At 43.0% G+C, this 18,120-nt stretch overlaps 1 protein-coding gene across 2 annotated transcripts in view; it reads right to left on the bottom strand.

Annotated features, from left to right (window-relative positions):
• Nucleotides 1-18,120, bottom strand: part of UNC5C (unc-5 netrin receptor C) — a 261,129-nt gene that overhangs the window by 40,753 nt on the left and 202,256 nt on the right. For both annotated transcript variants that reach the window (XM_040599135.1, XM_040599142.1), the window contains exons 5-7: nt 9,560-9,740; nt 7,334-7,501; nt 5,862-6,026 (exon numbers count right to left, since the gene is read on the bottom strand). In XM_040599135.1, coding sequence (XP_040455069.1) covers nt 5,862-6,026; nt 7,334-7,501; nt 9,560-9,740 — 514 coding nt within the window. The remainder of the gene's footprint in view (nt 1-5,861; nt 6,027-7,333; nt 7,502-9,559; nt 9,741-18,120) is intronic.

Here is an 18,120-nt window from a genome sequence, read left to right as displayed (position 1 = left end):
CTTGGGCTGCTCATGTAACCTTGCTCTGCCTCATACCCTTTCAGGAAAGCAAAAATCATGAAATATGCCACTTTTGTACATGGAAAGGAAAATATAAACAGTCATTATTGTCACTGTAAGGGTTTTGGCTTTCTTTTCCTAAAATGATGTTAATGTATCAGTTAGACTTTATTGTAAGCTTTGCGGTTTTCTTTCTGAAATCTGAGTAAGTTTTTGGGTTTTTTAACGTGCAAAGGAATAAGGGAAGAATAAGAAAACCCCAAGGGAATTAAGAAGAATGAAAACTGTAGATAGACAAGGTTGGGTTTTTTCTCCTCTTTGCAAGGCTATACTATTTTTCAAGTAGTTGAGATTTTTTAAAATAGCCTAGAGATCTTAGAGCAATTGCCCCTCATTAAAATTAATGTGGAGGTGGCTCTTTCTGAACTGACTGGGGTAAGACACAGTGATTTCACCGTCCTGGGTTCAGCTTGTGGCTCTGCACTTCTATTTTCTCTCAGTGCTTTTATCTGCTTTGAGTAGTAGGCTTTCTAGGCAAGAGCTCTCAGTTGCAGAGGGCCCACCAGAGCGTGGATGCTTCTCAGCTGGGGATTTCTCATGTCACTACAATGAAAATAAAGATGAGCCGTAACTCTGAGGTGTGCACACAAACTCCCTTGGCTGCTACACCATTACATAGTAGTTGGGTTGAAAACAGAATAACACATCTCTTTGCTCATATCAAATAACAATATTACAGAAAACTTCCTCTAGGAACAGATGAGATGTGTTCTTCAGATGAATGAAACCCGCTCTGTAAGGACTCGGCAAAAGAAGCCAGGTGGCTATATCGTTATGCTGACAGACTGAACGTATTAGAAGTTCTCCCTTGACCTACATGCTCTTAATGAAAGGTTTTATTTCATTCCTCTGCACACACAGGCTTCTGTTGCAGTCTCCCTTGAGAGAGCTTTGCTTACCTCCTGGAGTCTGGGAAACATTCCCCTGCTCTTTGCACATTAATCTGCTCTGGAGGACCAGAGGTCCTCATCAAACTGCTCTGCTCTGTAATGCTTCCCTGAATGCCTGCTTTCAAAACAAGCCAAAAAGGGAAATGATTGCTCATTCCATCAGAGATTCTGGCATGTTACATCAAACAAGCAGGGCATGTGCAGAACATACATGTTTCAGTAAGAAAGAGATGTTAGTATTAGGTTAACCTTGCTTTCTACTCGAGATCTGTGTATAAACAGGCACAAGACTGGAAAAGGGCAGCAGTTAGCCATTTTGTGCACAAGCATGACAAACTACATCTTTTTCACTTATCTTAGTCACTATCATTGTAAGAGGGAACCTATGAACTTCATATTGCCTTTCAGATGAGGATTTCAAAGTCTTCAGTAAATATAGATTTGCCATCATCATCTCATATCAATTCACTCTTGACAAGAAGGCAGCTTTTTTTTTCACCAAGGAATGGAATTACTAGTCTGATAATAACATCTTCACCATGGTACAGGTACCTTTTTCTCAAGCAGCGTGTCTGCTATTTGAAATTCCAAGTAGTTAAGCTGCATGCAGGGAAGAGAACCAAAGTGACCCAAGAGTTAGTCCACAGTGTTGTCTGTAATGATGGGTGAAGATGTTTTGAATCTTTTCTTCCTAGAGTGATAGTAGCACACCTCAGCCTTTCTATGCTTGTTTATTTAAATCCAGAGCAACAAAGGAGAAGCCCACACTGGGTCTGATGACACTTCGCAATGATCCACAAGTGGAATTTTCCTTTTGGCCCTGTTCAGTGATGGATTTGTATTCCATGTTGTGAGACTGTATAAAGTAAATAGTTTTTACTACACAGAGAAACAGTACTATTTATGTAACTGTATAATCCATAGCCCTCAAGTGACAACATGTGCTTCAGTATTTGCTGCTGCAAGATAGCTGGCCCTGTGTTTTGGAAAAAAAAAAAAATTGAAAGCACAATTTAGCCAGTCTTTTATGAAAAGCCACAGTGGTATACTAAAGCCAACAGTGAGCTGAAGAAGGGGCACTGGTTGTCTCCCTCTGACCGTGCTAGGGCCAACACTGCACATCACAGGCATGATTTCAAAAAAGACCAACAGCTTTACCAGCATGCATAGGCACCAAACTCATGCTTACAGAATTTCTGTACTTATTTATTCAGGACAGGGACAATTCAGATCTGAACACTGTCACTTCAGATCATCAACAGAATTGACACAGGTAACGTGCTCTGAGCATGACAGCTGCATGTCACAACTCATCTAACAAGCCTTCAACATAACCATGCAACACAGCTAATTCTCTTCATAAATTGTCCAACTCTTCCTGATTACCAGCAGCACTTAACACATAATGCAAAGCAGAATTTGGCCCACCAGGGACTTTTAGCACCTGTTTGGTATGACACACATGATCTTGCAGCCATTCCAGATTTGGCCCAGCAAAACACTTCCCCTTGTATGTTGCTTTAAACGTATTTGTGATCTAGTGAAGGGAACTACTTGTGCTGAAGTTTGAGCCAGCAGTGAAGTGCTTTGCTTGCTTAGTCCCCACACAGAACACCCACCAAAGTAATTAGACGGGATGAGTAGAGGGCTAATTGCAGTGTTTCAGTTTATAGCTATCCCCTGTGTGATGCAGTGTGTGCCTTTAAAAGCATTGTTCCTTGTACTGAAGTATTTACCACAATATTCACACTTCAAATGGGAAATAATGCAACTATGGAGGCAATAATGCAACTAGCGTGGGTGGTAACCAGCTAATTCTTCTTACACCTACAGCATATTTTGTTCCAGAAGATCATATTAATGCTATTATGGGAATTACAAAATTGTTATAATGGGACCTGCTAGGCAATATTATGCATTTGGAAACTTAAAATAGCAATGACCGTCCTAAATTTTCACTACAGCCACTTTTCTTCTTCAATTCAGCCTGCTGTCTCTCTGCAGGCTTTCTGGTTTAATGACTGTTCATCCTTTCATGTTAACAGAAAAATACTAACTACCGGATAAGGGAGTGTATGTGTGTACCAGCAAGATCATTAGTCTGAATAAATGTGACAGCAAAGTTGCACGAGAAATGCCACAGTTAGTGGTAAGCACAAACTACAGCTTTGGGTGTGAAGTACTGTAATTACAAGGGATGGAGAAAGCTCCGCAGTTTTTATCCCCACAGAAATCGATAGTGGTGCAGACTGCTGCTCTTTGCTCAAGCAGGGGCAGTCTGATGAAAAAGCTTATTGATTTATCCAGCTGATGCTACTGAAGTGAATAATAGACTGGAAGAGAAAGGGCTTGTAAATTAGACTCATTCAATCCAGTATTTTCCAGGATTTCTTTTATGTACAGATATATATAGAGATGTATATTTACAAATGAGTTTTTGTCAAAGCAACAGCCTACTGACTCCTGGTAAGAGGGTCTGGCTACTAATTCTTTGACCTCAGCTACAGCCATGGCGCTCAAGTCAACCTTCAAGCTCTCACTGAAGACTGACACTAAGGAAGAAGCACCAGGGCACCTAGGAGCAGGTTCTGGCTATGGTGCAGGTAAGCAGCAGGCCAGCCAGCTCCCAGAGGTCTATGGGCACAGAGGAAAGGTGGCTGTGGCTCCCTCCGTGCCACCTGTGCCATGCCAGACCCACTGCCATGAAGGCACTGGAAAAGTCTGTTGTGGATCCACAGGTCCCCAGGCTAGGAGAAATGTCAGTTCCAGGCCAGTGCCCATCAGCCTCAAATAATGTGCAAAGAGCCATGATGTTTTAGGAATGAAAGGAGTCCTGTGTTTCTTCCCAGCTCAGCAGGCAGATTTGCTATGAGTGTAGATCCACACTCACAAAAATGTAAGTGTTCAGTTTCATTTTGCATAAACTGAGAAGCAGAAATAAAGAGAGAGAGAGAGAAAGGGCAAGCAGCAGGCACACTGCCACCAAGTATGGCAAATCAATCTTCTCAGCAGTGATGGATCGAGGAGCAGGACTGTAAGTTTTACAGGTATATGACACCCCACGAGTATAAAGACAGCATTAAAACACTGCCATTAAATTCCAACACTGAAGGATTATCGCGGCCCCTGGAGCCAAGTAGGTCAATATGTGACTGTATATTTTTCTTTACCATTTTTTATATAGATATATATGAAGCAGAATAAGATTCAACACAGCTTCACCCTCTCTCCTGCTGAAGACCTTTGCTTTATACTCAGTATCCACTTTCACAAATAAAGTGCAATATACCATCACCAGATAAATGAGATCCCTACAGGGCTTTTATTCTGCTGTACCATTATATCTACTTTTCCACAAGATTTTTGCTTAAATAGCTCTCTTCATGCATGTACACAAAGATGACATACACCTGTCTAAATATATAGTCTGATAGTGAGGAACTCTACTGTATGGAGGAATATATCTTTTCTTCCTAATTTACCATGACTTATTCACACTGCTGGAGCTAAGAGCACATTAGCTTCCCCACGACAAAAGTCAAAAAGGTGTTTGTGATACAGGAAGTTGTGGCTGGATTTTTATTGTTTTCTATCTTTAGAAAAGAAAAAGAGAGGAGCTCTGAATCTCACCTTTCTGTCTTTCCCATAAAAATGAATGTTTTGAGGAATTACAGCTTTATAGGCTGCTGACATTGACTGATAGTTTTGAACATGATGAAAGTGTTTGTGCAAGGCACACCGAAGAAGCCGTTTTTCTAAATCTGGCAAACCTCAGAACAAATGGCCATGCTGTGCCATAGGGTAGCTCAGAGATTGCTGCCAGCACAGTAGCCACCTCTATGGCACTTATTCAAGAAACAGACCTATTTATTAGCTAGCAGTGTCACTTCTCTGTCATCGTGACTATTTCAGTCAAAAGTAACCTGTCTCAGAGAACAAAAATTCCTGACTCTTTTTTAATGAGAGAACTCAAAGAATTTTATGATCTCAACACAGATACCAGATAGTTACAGCCACAACTCTTTGGTCAATGGAGAGCTGAAGCTTGACAGAGTACTGCAGAGAGACAGGGTGAGGGAACAGGAGAGAGGTGTATGAGGATTTTGGCTTTGGTTATTGTGCTAATGAAATGTAAAAGGAAGTTTCAGTGCACCAGCAGAACAGAAAGGATCTCATTTTTGAAAAGGGATTGGGTGCAGAGAATACTAGTTGTTCATCAGCATATGTCTGAATCATTCGGAAAGCCTGCTTTTCTTTATTGCTCACTCTAAATTAGTCACAAAGGCACAACCATGCCATGAATAGGTGCAGGCAGAATAGACTGCAGTGCTAGAGCTGATCTTCATGAGGCTGCATCATGCTGATAACTATATATGAAGTTTGCATAACCACTGCATAGATACATGGTACCTCTTTCTACTACAGGGCACCTGAAATTCAAAAAGGGGCATAACTATTACGGGTAGAAACACATGCACCCACCACTCCTGACAGTAAGAAGCCACAAGCTGATCTGCTTTGCCAATTTTACTCCTTTGAAAATGGTGGTTTTGCCCTAAACCCTCTACTTTTCATGTCCATTGCTGTTAAGAGTCACTGCAAAGGTTTCCTGGACAGATGCTAAACCAGTGTTAGAGAGAAGAGCCGTTTGGTGGGGAGGGCTGTGGGGAGAGGGATCTGTTATGAGACTTTCTAAATCTTCACTGCTCAGCTTCACAAACCTTAGACAGCATTACATTCATCTTCAGGGAAGAAAATTGGTGTGTCCAGACCGGTGAGAACTCTTAACAAATTACTCTTAACTACAAACAGTTCTGTGACTTTAGGTCATTGATGCTGATCCACAGCTATTGCAGGTTTTTCTGCGACCACACACATCCCAGATCCTAGAGGCGTCCCAGTGACACTTACCCTGCATGCAGAGCCCGTCAGTACAGTTCTTGGACTGCAGCACAAGCCCCTCGCAGTCCTTCCCCCCGTTCTTCGGCGCCGGGGCTGTGCACTCCCTCCTTCGCCAGTGGGTGCACTCCGTGCCACAGGTGGACCACTTGCTCCAGGATGTCCACTTGCCATCCACTGAGACAAGGAAAGGACACGAATTGTTAAAGGGTACACAAAAGTGAGACCAAGCGAAAGTGATGCACTTCTCGGCACAAGCCGGCCTGCAACCCCTGGACATTCCTGGCAAGGCAGAAGGATCATCAGTCTGCTCTTCTTGAAAAGAGTCAGTCTGCTCTTCTCAAAGTTCTATTTCTGGCCTGTAAAAGCATTCACTCTCCCTCCCCTTTCTTTCTGCCCAGGCTCCATTTCTGCTCTTTCCTCCCCTTTTTTCATAAACTTGTCAGCAGTTTATCTGTGCTTGAAGTGTACAAGAAAATGAGTAACAAGTCAGGAAACTGTGATTTTTTAATTTATTTTTTTTTCATGTTTTAACACAGAAGTTAAACTTGGCCAGAAATTCTTCTTTAATAAGAAGATATTTAATATTAGATATTTTCTATTAAAAGAAATATCTAGGGGTGCTGATCTATTTCACATGAGCAGAATCAGGAATGTGTTTAGCACCTGTCAAAATCCCACAATTTTCAAAAGCACTAAACTGAACAGCCAAAGAAAAAACGATGGCATTGTTCCAGTGACAGAGCCTGAGCAAAGTCTGTCACTTGGAACAGGGACCAGAGATGAAATTTCAGCTTTTCAAGTTCCACCCTCCACTAAGACCTGGAGTTGGATGGCCAAGCTTCAAAAGCTGAAGACATCCTTACTGCCATTGGTTTGAGTGGGACTGCAGCAGTAGGAAAGCACTGGGCAATAGCACAGATGGCAGAAAAGCCGCCAACTACCTTGCATGGCCTGAAGCAATTTTCTATCTTTCAGAACTTCATATTTAAATACCTTTAAAAGGTATGGATACACATCTCTGTCCAGTATAAATGTCTTTGTATTTTAAGTCACGTAAACATGTGCCTCAAATTTAACATCCACATCCCAGATGTTTCACTTGCTGCAGCAGCTGGACTGAACAGATACTGCAAATATATTTACATCACAGTTGCTTTCTATATTCAAATCCCAGTCCTTTTCCAGAGCTTTCAAACTTTATCTCCTACAATTTGAAGCTCACAATGTTCCCCAAATCCCCTGAATTACTAGGGCTGAGACACCAGTGCAAGTTGCATGCAAAAGTAGGGCTGAATCCCTTGCTGCTTGATATAATGTGCTCACTATTTTATCTCCTTACATAATACAATTCCATATTCATTCACTGAAATGTTGGATTTATTATTAAAGAGAAGGAAGCTTTTGTAACTAATAGTGTTCTCCTGAAATGACTCGTGACAGACAAATTATTTATCTAGGGCTATGTGGTGTTCATACTAAACCTGGACACAGAGTGGTGCAAGCTATTTTCTGAACACTCTGGCCCTCGCAGAAGGCACCACCATTGAGTGGGGCAGGGTTGGTGCAGGTCCTTGTACGCTTCTGAAAGCCTCTCCCACATCGGCTGTTACACACTGACCACTCAGTCCAGGTAGACCAGCCTCCGTTCACTGAAAAGCAAGAGAGAAAGAGATTATGATTGCATAAGCAAGCCATCTTGCTCAGCCCAAAAGGTGCCGCTGGTTCTGTGTCATGCCGTCTCCAACAGCAGTCACAAGTGATGGCTGGGAAGAGCATGAGAAGCAGCACTGAACAGACACAAACCCACATCTTCAAGGTACCCGAGTGTACAGCACAGCAGAAGTCATTGTACAAGTCGAAGAAATGCTGACTATGAATGAAAACCACCATTTGATGACTGTCAGGGCTGGCAGATGACCTGTCTTCTGCTGAAAACTGACCTGACTGAGCACAAAGCACCTGGTGCCTTGTGTATGGCCAAGATCCCTGCAGGTTCAGAAAGCATCCACAGCTCTGCCAGCCAGGAGCCTGCCCCCCGAAAGCTTCCAAAGGGAGTTAACCTGTACTCCAGCTCATTCTTGGATATACTCATCATCTATGCATGCTGACAGACCCCCATGCTTTGATTAGAAATTGATAATTTTCTTCTCTTTTCAGAACGTGATTTCAAGATGTCAGGACAACTTCACTCACCCCTTTGTGGACACAGCTGGTGCATATGAAAGTCCCAGCACCTCCATAACAGATAAGTAAGCTGTTCAGAGTGAACTCACATGAAATGTGTTTTTATTATTGGACTGTTTATCTCTGGGAAGATATTTTGCTACTCTCTTTTTCACCCACCTCAGTTTCTGGGATAAACAGGTGGATGAAGAAGGAGCTGCACTGCTCTATGTAATAATGTCATTGCCAGGGCATGGATAACATACTAACTGCTCAGATTCTCTAAACCCAAATGTTTCTGACATGGCAGAACTCTTAAGAAGCTCTAGTAGTAAAACCCATAAAGATGGCTGCTCCCCCGCACATCTCTTGACTGCACCACTGAAAAAATACTGTATATGTATGAGGAAGAGTTGCAATATGCCTACATCTTTATGTCTCTGCATTCATCACAGTTACAAAACACAGTGCTCTTGGCTTGGTCCATTCCTTTATATCACAAACACTGCTAATCAACTCAATTCAGTCAGTTTTCTATAAAAACTGATCTAAAAGGCCCTCATTGTAACTTCAGGGAAGCAACTGCTTACAATTAAATCCAACTGCTACCCTGAATATGAAATGAATATTAGCGATAATCATAGGGATTTCTTCTTACTCATCTATCCTATAATTAAGCTGATTGTAAGGAACACCAGGACACTCAGCTGGCACATCATCAGAGCAGGTTTTGTTCTGGTGGGTACCCCTGCCTGGGATGCACCGGGGCAATAACTTTGCAGGGTCAAAGGCTTGGAAGGTGGGGCAGAGCTGCAGTGCAACACAGGCTGGAAGAGACCCCAGGAGGGCATCTAATTTGGCCAGCCAAAGCATGGCCAGCCTCAATATTCTATCAGGACTGCGGATGCAGACACAGGATAATGTTATCTCAATTCCCCTGATGTATACTTTTAAGCTAGGCTGTGTGCCTATGAATTTCAGTCACAGAGTGCTTTGCTACTTTGCCCCTGACATCAGAGTATGTTTTTGTAGTAGACACCAAAAATAAGCTTATTTAAAGAAATATAAGAGATGGAAGATTCTGCTGACCTCTGAAACTCTTACCAATATCTGGAAGAACAAACCTCCTTTCAGCTTTACTTCTTTTCTGAAAAGTATCACTAAGAATGTGAAATGCATTGGTAGAAAGCAATGCCTTGGGCACTCCTGCTGCATCCAGCCAGCGGGTGTTATGGCAAGGGGAGCAACTGCCTTCTCTTCAACAAGGCAGCCAGCTGTTTGTGTTGGTGCCTGCTCTTCCTTACATGGTCATTGTCTGTCACCAACAAGCCAAGCCATCAGACCTGTACTTCTGAGTGGTTTTGGTAATGAGTCCTGACTGCAGCCCCAGCATATGGCTGCAGGTCAACAGGCAGCGCAGGCGGCCCAGCCTGGACACCAGCCACAGTGACAGTTGCATACAGACATTTTGCATCCCCTTTCTGTCCCTCCTCTTGCTTTGAGTGCTTGTCCATCCACATGCAACAAGACAAGGCATCACTTACCATAGACGATCACAGTTGCCGTGGTGCTTTTCCTTTTGGCCACAATGTTTTTAGCGACACAAGTGTAATTGGCTGTGTCAGAAAGCCGGGCTTGCTTGATGATCAGGTTGTGATCAATGGTGATGTAAAAATTTCGGTCTTCCACAGGATCAATTACCTCTTCGTTCTTAAGCCACTCCACCTTGGGGTTTCAAAGGGCCAGAGGGGAGGCAGTGAGTCAGCGCTGGGTCACACCACAGTGGGCACAGTATCTGTGCTTACATTACTCATTCCAGAAAGTGCTACGAGTCAAGGCATTTCACGAAGGACTCACCTGATGCAGGCTGCCAACTGAAACAAAACGCCACAGCAGAAACGCGGGAGAACACCTTCATGCCTACCCTTTCCTGCAGGTGCCCTTCCCTCCCAGCCATCCACACAACAGTTGTACTGCTTTGCCTTGAAAACATTCATGCATTTTCAAAGTCTGCCAGCTACTGTACAGAGACAAATAGCTGATCTATGCTTTCAGAGTCTGAGGAAAGGGATAAGGAAGGGGTGATACCTTACGACCATATCTACAAACACAAAATCCCCTTGCAACAACAGAAACCCTGAAACAGCAGAGATCTCTACCCATTCTTTTGTATGTCTTGTCTAATTAGGCAGTTAATAATGCAGTAACCTTGTATATACCTGTGCTGGGTCTAACACACTGATACCATATACTGGAGTAGGTCACACTAACAAATTACAAACACACCAGTGTTTACAAGAACACATGCACTCACACGTACATGCATGTTACTGCTTTGCGGCAATCAAGATTAAACAAAATAGAGACAGTTACCAAGGAAATAGGGAATCACAAAGACTACATCAGTGCTTATTTTTCTCTTTTCTTTATGTAAGTTATATTTTATTTTAATAAAGCATAATTTCCTTGGTTATACAGAAAAATATTTTCATAGGTAATTTTAATCTAGACAATGTTCGCTTTATTGCCTTCCTAAAGAAACACCCTATTATATCCTAGCTGACTGCTGTGAGCCACTCTAATATAATCTGGCTGCAAAGCTAGTAGCTTGTTTTCATTTGAACTGAGCGTGCTCTGAAGGACAGGACTGGGGCCCTGGATGGATCAAAGCCAGGCCTTCATGTCACTGGATCACTTCAGCTTGTGCCCATGATTTAATTAAAGAAAGAAAAACATAAACATAATCAACCCACTGGACCCATAACTGTCAAGACCTGCTCTCAGAATCCCCACTTTTCCAAATACATTTGAGGAACTATCCAAGCATCGACATACCCCAAAACCAACAGAGAACCTGCTCCCCATCTGAGACAGACGTACAGACCGCCCCAAGACATGGGGAGAAAACTGATGGCCTCTCCCAGTGTTAAACACAGAGGGCTCAATTCATCCTCACACAGAACTGGTCCAAGGCTGCATGACCAGCACTGGCAGATGTGGGCTTGGATTCAAGCTGCTCACTATCCACTGCCCATCTTTAGCCCTACTTTAAGCAGCTCCAGTTCCCCTATGCCAGTTTGGGTTGATGTGCATCAGGTGTGAGCTGCTTCCAAAGACATACATCTTAGTGGATGCAAAGCCATTGCCCCAAGGAAGGCTTCAGTTAAACCCTCTTTTCCCACAGCAGATCGCTGCAGTATGTGGTAGTCTCACAGCTATAGATACTGTATAGCTTAAACTCAGTGGTGCAAAAAGGGCTATGGAAATGGATACGTGTGTCTGCAAGGAACAGGGAAGGAAGAAAAACGACGTAAAACTTTGGAAGCTATGTTTCTGTCACTCCAACATTTGTGTTTTACCATGAAATACACAAGCTTTTAGTCAATAACCTGGTTTTCCTTGCCAGGATGACTAAAATTATTCTTCCTCCTTTCTTGAATCCTAATAGGTATCAGGTATAATCAAGACAGACTGATTCCTGTTCAGTCAATGGCAATATTTACCTCCTTCCTCACCTGCAGGTCAAGCCTGCATGCATTCCAGACTGAAAAACAGGCCAGGAGCTTACCTCTCCACCACTGGCAAGCTGCCACTTAACCCCTGCCTCTCACACAAATGAAATGTCTGTCTTGGGTTTTAATACCATTGTTTATTTCTGAGATGGAGTACAGACTTGAGTCAGGACTCTAAAAGATGCTGCATGCGCTGCCACAGCTGTGTGCACACCACCTTCAAATCCACCTGTATTTTTTCCTGTGCTCTGCACATAGAGAACATCAGGACATCAGTGATGACAGGACTACAGTCTACATGGTCTAAGACTCAGTCCAAAATGTTTCTGGTATGCCCATCCAAACAAATATTTTAGCAGCCCTTGGCGCTATGCAAGGCTCCATGCTCAAGCATGTGGTTCTCTTTTTCCAGTACTCTGCAACACTTTCCCCCTCCACAAAATTACACACACGCATATTCAGTCTGTGTCTCAACTGATTAGACAAAATTAAAGCTATAAGCATTAAATTGCCTGTCATCCCTGCAAAAACACTGAAGATAGTATAAAAACAGGAGTTGCCAATATCAGGGGAAAAAAAAAAAAAAAAAAAAAAGTACTCTGTATAATTCAGTATACTGCCTCTGGCTCTTCATCAAACCTGTTAGGAAAGCGATCCTTTTCACCTAATGGCTCACAGAATTTGCTAACAATAAAACATTAAGTTTGCAGAAAAAAGGACATCCTTTTTTCTGAAAAGTCTGTTTTGCCAGTACATCAGTACTGTGAGTGCATGCCTAAAATCCATCTCTTCTACAAGCTACCTCTTTCATATATGTAATTCAGTCTTCTTCTTGCATCCAGATTTTTATGATGTCATGAGTCTGTTCACATTGCAAACTATAATGTCATCAAATCTGAAGGGAGGAGCTGGTGAATGATTTGACAAGACATGGGAATGTCCTTTCACACACATTTTAGCCATCAGTAGAGCAACACAAAAAAGAGTGCACCCCTCCAGCAGTTGTGTTTTCTTACTCAGTCCTTGTAGAAATGGTAACTAATTAAACATACTGCAACATGTGAATGAGAAAATTGTTGGTACATATTTTCAGTTACTAACAGTCCCTTTTTTTCAGGTGCAGGTGACTGCAGTGCTCAGCACCTCCAAACCTCGGATTTATTTTTTTGAGGTAATCAGAATGGGTGGGAGCAGGATTTTTCTGTCTTGTAAGTAGGAAGAGATCAGGTATCAAATACAAAAGCGAAGAGAACAAAGCAGATTTATGAATGACAAGTATGCAAACTGCTGTTACAGAAGTTAAAAGCAACAATCTCTTTTGATACCATGTCATTCCCCAAGGCACAGCCCCCTTGCCGAAGTAAGGCTGTTAATCTAGGCAATGCAGGAACTGAATTTAATTCCAGTGCCTGAATAATGATGACTGGGAAACCACCACGGCTGGCAGATGAGGGCACCGGACATTTATGTGCCAGAGACCTGCATCCCTTTGGGCAAGCAGGCAGAGAGGCAGCAGGATACCCACGGGCACTTAAAAAGTGCACAAGATGCTTGTCTTCAGGGTCATACCAAATCACGCCCTCATGGCTCCATCTTTCAACTCTCTGGAGGACATTTCTAGAGTAGATGTTTGCTTTTGCATAAATATTGAGGATGTATATTACAACAGTTTGTGAACAAGTACCTAGCTCTATTTATTCAATTAAATCAGGCACATCCCTCCAACTCTTAATAAATGTACAGATGGTTGTGCTTATATGTAGAAAAACCTGGGCATCAGGTTTTCCTTATCATAACAGAAATCATTTAATTGGCAGCAATACTGGCATGAAGGATGGGGTAAGTGTTCCCTCATGGGGATGACAGCTATGGAAAATTACAACAATGTGCAACTGCTTTTTCTTACATACCAGCCCACATGGAACAAAGCAGGCATGAAATCCCCATTTCTTCTCTTTTAGTTTTCTACTTCAGAAGGTATTTTTGTTACATTTGCAAACTAACTAGCAAGAGAAGGCCCCTCCGTAAAGCTGTGAGTGCAGTGAATGAAATCTTGACTCACAGCAACCGCGGATGCTGAGAAGCTGGAGGATACCTGAAGACAGCTACCTTTTGGTCAGAGCTCCTTAAGTGCTCTGGATGCAATTTGCAGAGCAGTGAGGCACATGGCTCCTGCCAGCTGTGCTGGATCTGCACATCCAGTGCTGCTACTGCACTGGAAAACCTGCCACGAGACTAAGCCATCCCTGCAACTGGCTGAGAAAGCGCATGATCCAAGGTGGCTGTAATTTAGAGCAACATACCTTGTAGCATCTTTTCTGTCATCCTGCTCCCCAGTGAGAGACAGATGTGTTGTCTCTAATTATTCACTGATTGGTATCGGGAGATACATTAACATAATTGGCACATTTGTCCTAATTAAGAGAGGGAACCTGACACATGCCACCCAACATGAAAAGCAAGACCATCAGCAAGAACAGAAAACCCGCAATCACCACCCCAGCTATACCTTGCGGCTGCAGCCAGACCTGTGCTGCAGGATGTTTCCAGCAGCAGCCTGAAATAAGGCAGCACATGCAGAGACTAAGACTTGCAAAGCCAGACCAGACTTCTTTGCAGAGTAAATGAACACAGGGAACATAAATCACAGAAGCGATTACATACGCAGGGAAACCTATTATGGAAGTTAATTGCTGACACAAATTTAGCCGTATCAAGTTACTAGCATTACTAGACACTTACATTTCTCGGCACACTTGTGTATGAGTGTCTGTTTTAGAAACTGGTAAAGCAGAAGCACATCTGCTCCAAAAGAAATCCAAGAATGGAAAAGGGATACAAGCTCATCTAGATCCTCTCCTCCTGATTGTATAAGTCGTTCCTTACACCTCTTGCAATCTCAAGATGAAAGTCCTGGGTCAAGATGAAAGTCAAGATGAGATCTGGGTCCTGGTCTCTCATTGCCTCATCTGCAGCAGCCTGCCCTTGAGTCATCTTCAGAGCAGGGAGCACCTGCTGAAAATGAAAAGTTTTCCACCCTCTAGACACAGGTGAAACAAGATGCAAACAGCTAGAAGCAGTGAGAGATTTGCCTTAATAAAAGGCAATTTAGGAATCTGGGAGGCAAGACCATTGCACCCCTGCCTTCCTCGTGCCTGGCCGACGCAGCAGGATCACTTTCCATCTGGTGCTGCAACAACACCAGCATTGTGGCTAGTGTTCTCTGCAGCCAGGCTGACCAGTCACGGCAGCACCGCTCACCTTGCTGCAGTCCCTGCTGAGCTTGCGTCACCTCCTACGGCCACAGAGAAATCACAGCTCCCCTGCTTCATCTGAATTGTAACAAAAGACATGCATGCATCCCATACCATATTGATAACAAGGGCACACATACACATGCCAGCAAGAATAAAACATTTGTGGAGATAACTACTGATTTGGACACAGTACAAAATGTGCAAGTGAGACTGAGAAAACTTCAGCAGTTTTCATACAGGCTATTGAGCCAGCAGCTATTTCAGGTACCTTTTTGAAGAATGTTACTTGATTTTTGGACTTGGTTTCAAATGTACAGTTTCATCGTAGCAACTACCCACTGAAGAAGATGCTGTCCTCCGTGTACTACTCTCTGGAAACAGGTTTTGTACACGTTTAAGATTGAAAAAAAAAAAAAAAAAAAAAAAAAAGAAAAGAAGGTAGTCTCCAAAGAGGCTGAAATTACAGCTATGAGAGACTGCAAAACACATACTGAGAATGAGACAGCAAATGCAAACTATCATGACATTTTGGTTAGTCGTTGCTACTGCTTCTGCTGCCAGTAAGAGGAATTTGTGTTCCTGCTGTGGAAGCAATTCCTTAACTGCACATATACCCAGCTTTCTGTTTGAATGCTAAAATGTACACAGGGTGTACATACAGCTGCTGGGTGTCTTCAGCCCTATTACCAGCTTTGCTTTATACACAATGGGGAAGTGAAGCCTCACAGAAGAAACTTTAAAAGCTGAGGTGGACTGGTAGCAGCAGATGGAGAACTTTATTCCATAAAGCCTCAAATTCAAATACAGATCACGGCATTATTAACCAAACACTACTGTGGCTGCCATGTGGTCACCAGGAGTTGCTGGGTTTCTTTCCCTCATGAAAAAGGGGCTTGAGCTGGAGGTCTCAATGAGATGTCTGTGGTTCTTTGGCTGGATGGATAAATGGATCTCATTCTTCACGGCACAGAGCTATATGCTTTTTAGGATCATTAATTCATAGGGGAAGAGGATGTTGGGAGGTGGCTGTGGTCCCTGAGGATGGTCCCTTTCCCATTCTTCCTGAAAGCTGCGTAGTACCTGTTATACAGGCAACTCCTCCTACCAGCGTTAAAGGGCGTACAGGATTTTCTCCCCGTTATACTTTTTAGGGAAAGGAAATAGCAGTTTTAGAGGCCCAGGGAAATTCCTGAGCAAAACCCAGCAAATACTCATGAAACAACTCTTGAGTGACAGCTGGTATGCACTCTGCAGACCGCATTTTGAAGATACCCCCATTGAAACGTAGGAGCATTGTAGTTCTTCATGCCCGAGGTGAGCACTGCATCTGAAGAAGCTGCTGCCAGAGGAACTGACCAGTCACCAGGTGACTGAGGGTGCTGGTAAGAACTCTTCAAAGCTTTGACAGAGTTAACTCTCACACTTCAGGCACTATGAGGCCTATTAGCTACAGGGAGCAAGAATCAGTCAGCATCAAAGTAGGACCTGATAGACTAGTCCAGGCATACAGAACAGTATCTCCAGGATGAGGAGCTATCTTCTCTAAGGGGAAAGCTGGGAGGTATACTCATCTACCTCATAAAAAAAATGCAGTTAAAGTTGTTCCCCCCAACTATGTATATTCCAAAAATATGTGTAAGGTAAAGTGCTGCTCTTTCTGAGCACAGCCTGAAGAGGAGAGGTAGTTTGTGTTAGCTCAGCCAGCATCCCATCTTCACCACAAAAAAGCAAGCTCTAGAGAGGATAATCTGGCAGCATTTATGTCGATACTTTTATAGAAAACCTTCCATCGTAATTTTTTATGGAGGAACAAGAAACCTGACCATTCTCCAGTCCTACAGATCATCCTTGCCTATGCTCAGATCTGTTCACAAAGCAACTTGATTCACTTAAGAGCACGCTCTGCCCTCATTTACACTGGCATCAATGGAGCTGTGCCAGAAAGGAAAAGTATAGGGGTAGATCCCATAGAAAATTCAGTTCTCAAAACACTTGATGCTGCAAGAAGACCTGCACATCTTGCCATGGGTTTCTGCAGTGTGGAAATGACCCCGTAGGAAATGTAAAAATAAGGCCACCCAATAAGCCAGTAGTCATCGCATTTCCCAGGAAAGCACAAGACCTAAATGCAAGCCTGCCTCAAGCAGGGGGTTGTAACCTACCTGTCACGCTTCTCAAAAGAGTGCCCTGGCCACACACCAGTAGTCTGGGGTGTAAAAAGTATTTAAAAAAGAACAGAAACGTATGGGACCAGATACTGACAGTTGCAGGGAGCTTTGTCCTGTACTTTTGCAGAAGGGCAGGCCTGCATTGCCAGACCTTACCCAATGGCTCTTGAGGGTAAAATGAATGAGCAGTCCTCATTCCTCTTGGGCTGCGCTTCTGCTCACAAGCCCACCTCCCCACTTCTCCTCCCACCTGAAGGCAGTTCTGCAGTCACAAGGCACTGCAAAGGACAGTGTCACTTCCCAGCTAATTAGCATTTGTGGCCATAAACTCCTCTACTTGCTCCTCTTAGAGCTCACTTTCCTGCCAGGAATATAAAACACTGTCTCAGCAACACACACCTGCATGGAAATGCATACACATCAACTCCCAATTAAGGGATAACTGCTGCAAAGCATAAGTGGCTCTCATGAAACAAAGCAAACAGCAGTCGTATTAATAGTCAATTAGCTGGAACAGCCACCTGATGCTGCCTATTTGGAGAAGCCCCCAGCTTCCACCAGTTTTTGCCCATGCAAGAGCAGCTGAATAAAGTCTGTGTCACAGTCATCTTGACTTGGCAAAACACCCTCTTCGGCCTCTTGACTCAGGGATGCTTTTCCCCTTGTTCTAGTTCCTAATTAAAACCATGAATGTGGATAAATATCACTTCCAGTTTTAAACCCAACTGGGTCACCAAACTGTACATTACACCCTATTCTGCAATTAAACTACTCTGTGAAACACCTCAATTATAATTAAAAAAGCAATTATACCCCCGTTAATGGTGACACAAATCATACATTTCAATGAAAAAGTTCATCTGGCAGCTTATGGCATATTAACCAGTCTTACATCTCATTTATGTTTTGATGTATAACCTATAACAGTTAGCTAATTTCATGTGACTCGTCTCTAACTATATTTTATCATGTGCAATACAATACTGGCATCTTTCAAAGAACAAATTAAATAAGCTAAGGGGTTAATTGCTAATATCTCCACCATTACTGTTGGAGCATGGCAGAATGGGATCTCTCCTGCCTTCTCAGGTTAGGTTTGAAAAAAAACGGCATGCAGAGAGGAGAGTGGAATTGAAATGGATGTTTCTGTTGACACTGGGGAGCTGCA

This window comes from Falco naumanni, chromosome 1 (genome assembly GCF_017639655.2).
Source record: "Falco naumanni isolate bFalNau1 chromosome 1, bFalNau1.pat, whole genome shotgun sequence".
Lineage (NCBI taxonomy): Eukaryota > Metazoa > Chordata > Aves > Falconiformes > Falconidae > Falco > Falco naumanni.
The sequence above is the reverse complement of the archived record's forward strand: the minus strand, read 5'-3'. Positions and strand labels throughout refer to the sequence as shown.